This window comes from Sus scrofa, chromosome 7 (genome assembly GCF_000003025.6).
Source record: "Sus scrofa isolate TJ Tabasco breed Duroc chromosome 7, Sscrofa11.1, whole genome shotgun sequence".
NCBI classification, from domain to species: Eukaryota; Metazoa; Chordata; class Mammalia; order Artiodactyla; family Suidae; genus Sus; species Sus scrofa.
Window position 1 is genome coordinate 48,534,675 of NC_010449.5, and position 8,451 is coordinate 48,543,125.

Below are 8,451 nucleotides of genomic sequence, written 5' to 3' on the forward strand. Positions count from 1 at the left end.
TGGCCCCTGGGCTGAAGTCTGCCAACCCCGGTACTAGAAGACCATTAGCGATAGGAGAGCAATAAAGTCACCAGAGGTGTCCACCCGCTTGAGTCGTCAGCATCCCAGCAGGAAGCAGATGGCATACTCAGGGGGTGGTGGGAGAGTGGTGGTGGGGGGACTGGTGGTGGTGGTGGTGTAGGCGGGGTCTAGAGCCGTGAAACACCCAAGGATCAGGGCCAGTGAAAAGCTGTTGCTGCCCTTGGGTCTGAAGGCCAAGGGAAGGGGGCTGTTTCTGAAACCCGCCAAGACCCAGAGAAGGTGCCTGATAAAACTGCAGATGAACAGGGAGGAAGTGGTGGGGGGTGGGGGGGAGTGATACCCCACTGATTAAACCTACCTGGGGTGCATCCATATGGGCCAGTTTCCTGGGGGCCCTGAGCCTGGCGGAGAAGAACAGAGGATGGATCTGGGGGAAGAGGTAGAGACTGACTAACCGTGGGTTAGAATCCTCAATAGTCCAATAACATGGTACAACTGAGTGGGGAATTTTTGGGGTTTTTTTGTTTAAGTTTTGGAAGCATCTGTTTTGCATACTCTGTGTGTGTATATGTGATTTGTACCGTGCCCATCTTTATGAGCATTAAACAATCTGAGAAAATTTTCAAAAACAGGTATTTGGCTTGTGCTTCAGAGATTTAGGTGACCTCCTGCAGAATTGCATGGTGTCGTTGCTTTTATGTGACACTTACATTATTAAATGCTTGCTATAAAATGAGAACACTGCCTTTCTTTACGGAAATAGATTATAGCCATCCATGGGGAATGGGATTCATGGTCAATACAGGTTAAATATAACATTTTGCCTGCAAACAGTTTATTAATCTCAGAGAGACAACAGCCGGAGGGGGGCTCGCCCCCTGGGGACACTGCACGTGGCATGGGGCTGGTCTGCTAGGGGTCTGCAGACCTTACCTTTGAGCAGTGGTCTGACCTGCTCGGAGAGATGTTGGAAACTGAAATATTTTATGTTTTGTTTGAACTGCTTATCTGGGAGGTGCCTTTGATTTTTCCATAGGGGCTTCTCTGAGGAACAGGGAACTGAATCAGTGTGATACTATAGCCTTGCTTCAAACAGCTCTGCTCTTAGGAACTGTTGGTGGATAACATATTTCAGTGACTTTCCCTGCTTCCCCTCCAGCAGGGCCAGCCTGTTCTCAGCTGTGTGCCCTTGATGCTTAAGAGTCTTGTTTGCCTCAGCCCTATTTTGCTTGCTCCTAGAAGACCCCTGGGTTTTCCTGGGCCAAAACCATCGTGATCTTTGTAGTGAGGGCAGGTGCAACCTGTGCTGTGGGGGAGCCCGAGTCTTTGGGGCTCCATCTCAGCAAGGGCTGGTGGGCAGTACTGGACACCTTGGTCGTCTCTCCCTGCCGGCGGCAGACAACTCTTAGATGCCTCAGGAATGGTGACTGTCTTTAACCTGTTGCAAGTGTCCGCCGTATTTCTAACTCTTCTCTTCACTTTTAGACGCAAGAATCTTTAAACCCAAACAACTTAGAATATTGGATGGAAGATATTTACACGCCAGGCTACGACTCATTACTAAAACGTAAAGAAGCCGAGTTCAGACGAGCCAAGGTCTGCAAGATAGCTGCTCTGATCGCTGCGGCCGCGTGTACGGTCATTCTTGTCATCGTTGTGCCCATCTGCACCATGAAATCGTGAGCCCAGGGACTCAATGTTGTGGACGGCTGGTGACGCCCGATGTCTCCCTCTGTAGTTTAAGACCATGCAGCGGTCTGGCCACAGGCTGGGGGGAGAGAGATGAAATCGTGGAGGCTTTTCTGCACCTGCTGACCATGGTCTTCAGAAAGTATATATTCGAGAGAGATCTACCTTACCTGTTAGCTTTGATTTAATCACACACGGATGAATTTTAAGAAGTGCAATATCTTTTCCTACCAGAAGAATGTAATGGACTACCAGTAGATACACACTGAATTCCAAGCAAAAAAGTAAAAATAGAGAGAGAGAGAGAAGAAAGATTAATTGGTTGGATTCTTTCCATTTTGATGAAATTTCATGGCGGGGGATATGGTATAGAGGAAATATTTAATACATGCCTCTTTGAGGGAAGCTAAGGGAGATAAGATCCCTTAAGGGATCTCATCTCCTTAATGTCGTTGACCATTGCAGGTGAAGTAACAGGGTGTGTATTCAGAAAGGGGGTTACTTCTCTGCTGACTTTTATCAAGGGCTACCGACTTTTCATTCTTGCCCTTCTGTCATCATTATGATCTTCGTGGCAGATCTTCATGGAGACATTCTGGACCTTCTTCCTTGGGCCCAGGGTAGGAAGGTGCCAATCAGGCTTGACATGAGGTGTGCTCTCTGCTTAATAGGCCAAGGTATTGAGGTCAGGAGACCTTCCTGTGCCCACTCCACAGGGTGGGAGAGCTGCTTGCTAGCCATGTCCAATCTATATCTGAAAATCATGGCATCCCAAAGCATCATCCAGTCTTGGTTTGGTGTGTGGTCCCTCCCCCTAAGCTTTGCCTCCTGGTGGCACCAGATATGCGGCTTCTCACACTTGGGTTGAAGAATATGGAACTTGTCCTTGTGCCTTGAAGAGTAGAGACAATGGCTAAACTTTGACCTTCGAACTCTAAACCATGGTTTCCATGCACCACTGATACCAGCCATTTCAGTGGCTTTAAAGGGATTTTTGAAAGCTTGTCAATAATATGATAAAGGCACTGATGTGTACTCAACTACCCCAACACCTACTCCAGAGTTTTGAATACTTGTCAGCAGTGCAAAAAAACTATTATCTATTTAACCGTCTATCTATCTGTATGTCTATCTAAATACTTTGGGTTTATTGTCTTCTCTGTTGACCAACCTGAGAGCAAGGTTTCTCTAGTGTAAGGAAGCCATTGTAATTTCATTAGAATTTGATCTCAGTTTCCCCCTGTTGAATGGTGCTTTGACACGACTGGACAGACAGACTCCTTTTCAACATTTGATTCTAATGTCTTGTTGCAGATTAAAAAGAACCGATTGACAGCAACTAGCTACCTGAATTCTTCTGAGAATAAGGTGGGATAAAAATAAATGTTCGTAGTAAGAATAAGCACTCTGGATAATATAATAAATTTCAGAAAGAGAGGTTTGGGAAGCATCTCTGATTTTAAAGCAATAGGCGTTCAGCATCCATCCTAAAAACTTCCACTAATGCTTAGCTTGCTGTGTCTAATGCTACTGTTGCCCATAAAGGGTAATCAGAACATTTCATGTTGTTGACATGTAAGGGGTGGATGCTTTCATCTGTAGTGAACCTTCATTTGTACAGATCTTCATGTAATCTATTTCTAGTCTCATGTTTATGTCTGCATTTTCAACCAAGTGACTGCAACTTAAGCCTTAGTATGGAAAACTGAAGATTTATAATTGAAAATGAAAAAAATATATATATATAACCATCTATTGTCAGAATTTTAGTCTCTTGGTGCTCTGTTTGGGTTGGGCACATTAAATAAGATTATTTCTTTCACCCCAAAGGGGATTGACTGGTATGGCTCTGGAACACGTCCCAGTCCCCCCACTCTCCCCTTGATCACAGATTAAGTAAGCCACAAGAGCATCAGAGAGAGGTAGTTCCCAGCCTCTTGCTCTATAATTTGCAGAGACCATGGAGATGCAGTTACCCAGCATAAGAAAAATTTGTCCAATCCCAATCTGACTGCTTTATTTGCCAGGTGGGATCATGGTGGATGGACCAAACCACTCTCACCACTGCCCTTGGGTGAATCTATTCCTAATGGGCCCTGCTTGGGCCACGTGCCTCTGCTACCTAGAGAGGGTGTGGCTGTCAGCCCCACCCCATGCAAAGAAGTGAAGGGACTCTGTAGGATTTTCTTCTACTCTTTTCATATCTGGAGAGGTAGTTGAAGAAATTTAGTCTTGCTCTGAGTCCAGTGTAGCTTCAGAATTCAGCTCCACATCATTGTCACATAAAGGAAACATCCAAACCTGATAATACCCCTGGGCAACCAGACAGTGAAGACCCCAAGGCAAGGTGGCTTCCTCTGGAAAGGGGTTACCCTTAGCCTGGTCGCTCTGAGTCTGGTGTTGGCTTGAAGGGAATGGATGCTTGGAGTCTTGGGATCGAGATAAGGTGAAGTTCACAATTGGGTCCTTTCTCTCTGTTGACCCCAAGCTTGTTACACTTTCTTTCCCTGGACCCTAGACTCCTCAGTTCTTCCATCCCTCTATTTGCAGAAGGTGGCAAGACCAGAGTCTGACTGGGAAGGAACTTCTACCATTCCCTCTAAAATTTGCCTCTCATCTCCTGCTGCTGTGAGCTCCCAGCAGGTTACATAGGGACTGGCCTATTTTCTGTACTGGGTGCCAAGTTCTACCACACTCTCTGGCATTTCCACCCGAAGTATAATTTCTTGTGCCTAAACCTAAAATCACTCCACTATCAGAATTCACTTCATTTCTCTTGCATTTAAACAATGAACAAGCAGATGTTATTAAGGGATTATTTTGAGCTTAAGTATCTTTCGCCAATAATTAAAATTGGAATCATTTCATCCTCATTCTTAGTCTGAATTTGCTTTGAACACAGCCTTGCAGAAAAGCCGAAAAAAAAAAAAATTCCCACTCACATTTTTCAGATTCTTTACACCAGTACTCTCTTCTTTAAACTGAAAATAACAGTAAAGCAAATCGTACTTATATTACCCATTTCTAGCCGATCATAAATTGTTAGTATTTTAGGGCATGCAGCTGTGTGATTGCTATCTGCAAGGCTAGCTTAATAGATGGGCTGAATTCACTGTTCTGAATGTGCCATAAGTTCTGATACCCTTATTGGAATCAGGGCAGTGCTGGTTTTGTTTACAGTTTATTAATATAAGAGCAATGGCACCTCATTTTTCTTAATGAAAAAAGCTCTGCCAATAGCAAACGATCCTGTTAAGCGGTATGAAAATTTGTGAATGTTGAAATTCAACATGCTTCATATTATAACCAACCTGCAAGAATACTGTGGTCAGTTGTGTGAATACCAAATGAGTATAACTGTATATTGTACTATGGAAATTTGTATTTAAAGGCAAAGATATTAGTAATTGTTGATATACTTGGAGAAAAGGGTATTAGATATTTATTAAGTAACAATGAGAAATGCAACAAACTTCCTTATTTATGCCTTATGAATAAAGGGGTGTGAAATATTAAGGTGAAGTTTTAGGCGCAAGACTCTAAAGAAAGGAGTATCCTTGAGGGCAGGGACTTGTCTTTTCTATGTTTGTTCTGTAACGCTCTCAGCACACTCTTGGTGCTTGATCACTGTTATATAATACCAATAACTAAGCACATTTTTAGATCTTTTTCCAAATGGCTTGTGTAAAATGTATTTCATGTATAATGGTTGGTTTGAAGCTATCATGTAAAATCTGCCTCTTCAAATATAATCGAAAATAAACTGAAAAATTATAAAATATCCTACTGATGGATTTTATTCCATGCCTAAATTATAAATGGTCAGTTTCATGTACAAATCATATGTGTCCAGCGTGATGCTTTCTCACAGATGGAACACAACCAGATCAAAAACAACATTCGAACACTCCAGAAGCCTCCCGTCTGCCTCCTTCCAGTGAAAACCCGTTAAAGAAAAACAACTGCGCTGACTTTTAAGGGTATATGTCAGTTTTGCATGTTTTTAAGCTTCATGTAAATGTGTTCATGCAGTATGTACTCTGGTATCACTCAACATGATGTTGTGGAAAATATCCATGCTGTTGTGTGTGGTTGTAGTTTTCTCATTCTCATTGCACTAATTGATTGTGACTACAGCACAATTTACTTATTCATTCCCATGTTGATGGCCATTTGGGTAGCTGCCTGTTTGGGGCTATGAAGATGCTTATATGTGTCTTTTGGTGAATAAATGTGTGCATTTCTATAAGGCACCAGGAGTAAAACTGCTGAATCATGAGATGTGCTTATGCTCTGCTTTAGCAACACTGCCAAAAAGTTTTCTTTTTTTTACTTTTAAATATATGTTTTTTTAATATTATGATTTTTATTCTTTTTTCATTATAGCTGGTTTACAGTGTTCTGTCAATTTTCTACTGTACAGCATGGTGACCCAGTTACACATACATGTATAGATTCTTTTTTCTCACATTATCATGCTCCATCATAAGTGACTAGACATGGTTCCCACTGCTATACAGCAGGATCTCATTGCTAATCCATTCCAAAGGCAATCCATCCTGCTCCCTCCTCCTCCCCCTTGGCAACCACGAGTCTATTCTCCAAGTCCATGATTTTCTTTTCTGTGGAAAGGTTCATTTGTGCCATATATTAGATTCCAGATATAAGTGATATAATGTGGTATTTGTCTTTCTCTTTCTGACTTACTTCACTTAGTGTGAGAGTCTCTAGTTCCATCTATGTTGCTGCAAATGGCATTATTTTGTCCTTTTTTATGGCTGAGTGGTATTCCATTGTGTATATGTACCACATCTTCCTAATCCGATCATCTGTCGATGGACATTTAGGTTGTTTCCATGTCTTGGCTATTGTTAATAGTGTTGCAATGAACATGAGGGTGCATGTGTCTTTTTCAAGGAAAGTTTTGACCAGATATATGCTCAAGAGTGGGATAGCTGGGTCACATGGTAGTTCTATGTATAGTTTTCTAAGGTATCTCCATATTGTTTTCCATAGTGGTTGTACCAACTTACATTCCCACCAAAAAAGTTTTCTAATATGGTTCTACCAACTTACACTCCCATCAGCAATATTTATGGGAGTTCCAGTTGCTCTACATCTGACTCAACAATTGGCATCATCTGTCTTTCTTTTTTTTTTTTTTTCCTGCTTTTTAGGGCCATACCAACAGCATATGGAGGTTCCCAGGCTAGGGGTTGAATCAGAGCTATAGCCGCCAGGCTATGCCACAGCCACATCAATGCCAGATCCAAGCCGAGTCTGTGACCTACACCACAGCTCACAGCAATGCTGGATTCTTAAGCCACTGAGTGAGGCCAGGGATTGAACCCGCATCCTCATGGATCCTAGTCGGGTTCATTAACGACTGAGCCACAAGGGGACATTGGGCGTTGTCTGTCTTTCATTGGCGCCATTTTGTTTGGTGTATAGTAGTATCTCCTTGTGTGTTTAATTTGCATTTTTTCAGTCACTAATAAGATTTGCTACCTTTTTGTATGTTTACTGACCATCTTTCATCCTATTTCACGGTGTGCTTGTCCACATTTTTGCCAGTGTCTATTAGGTTTTTTCTCTTTCGTATTAGTTTGTAGACCTTCTTTACATATTCTGGAAGTGGGTCATTTGTCGGATATACATTATGCCAATGATTTTCCATTCTGTGAGCTGCATTTTCTACTCTGTTAATGGTATCTGTTTGATCAATGGAAGTTCTTTATTTTAATGCAGAAATGAATCTATCATTTTCTTCTGTTATGCTTGGCAATTTGAGTCCAGTTTGAGAAATCTTTACAGACCTCAAGGTCTTAAAGATGCTGAATGTTTTTTTTAAAGAAGCTTCCTTGTTTTACTCTTCATGGTTATATCTGTACTCCTTTTGGAATTGATATTTATCGCTGGTATGAGGTAGGGGGTTAAGATAAATTTTTTGCCCATTCGTATATCTGTTGATCAGCACCATTCATTAGAAAGATCATCTTTCCCCATTTGATATGTCTGTTGAAAAAGTCTATAGGTTTTCTAGACTTTTTATTCTGCTCCATTTGTCTAGTCATAAGTTCTGGTGTAAGCACAACATTGACATAATTTTTCATCCTAGAGACATTAGGCATTCTTCACTATGAAGTAAATGAATAATAGCTGACTTGGCCAGAAGCCTTAGCACATTTCTTGCTTGTGAAATCATATTATGGAGGATGGTAAAGCGAGAATTCATCTAGCTTCTTTTATCTCATTCTGCCATTCATAAATGTCACTGAGATCCCTGCTTGAGTCATTAAAGAAAAGTGATTAAACAAGAGTCACAGCACTTTGGAAAAAGCAATTAATATCATGACACCTAAGCACAGAAAGAAGTCTCTGACGAGATCTTGGAGAATGTGAGGGCAGCTATACAATGCTGAGTATAAGAATGCTTTTTGGTTTTATAATAAAATATTCATTCAGAGCCACGAATCCAAAGTTTGCATATAGATTGACCAGACTTGGATTGAATTTTGCCTAAGAGCTCTGAAAAAGTGAATGAAGAAAATAATATAAGTAATCTTGGCAGGAAAAAATGTTTATCCTCCCTAAGAGGACAAATCAATTGCAATATGCTATTGTAAGGCATTTTAATCTGTCATTAATTTAGATTTCTCTCCCAAGTACTAGCAAAAGTCAATACTTGGTTAACTTACTTTACATTATTGAATGTACCTTTGTAAAAAGCATACACCACTT

The 8,451-nt window shown here is 41.3% G+C and overlaps 1 protein-coding gene across 2 annotated transcripts in view; it reads left to right on the forward strand.

Moving 5' to 3' along the window:
* Window positions 1–4,626, forward strand: part of KIAA1024 (KIAA1024 ortholog) — a 38,234-nt gene extending 33,608 nt beyond the window's left edge. For both annotated transcript variants that reach the window (XR_001303880.2, XM_013988990.2), the window contains one exon: window positions 1,507–4,626. Coding sequence is in view for 1 of the 2 variants with exons in the window: in XM_013988990.2 (XP_013844444.1) it covers window positions 1,507–1,704 (198 nt within the window). In the remaining variant the exon portion in view is untranslated. The remainder of the gene's footprint in view (window positions 1–1,506) is intronic.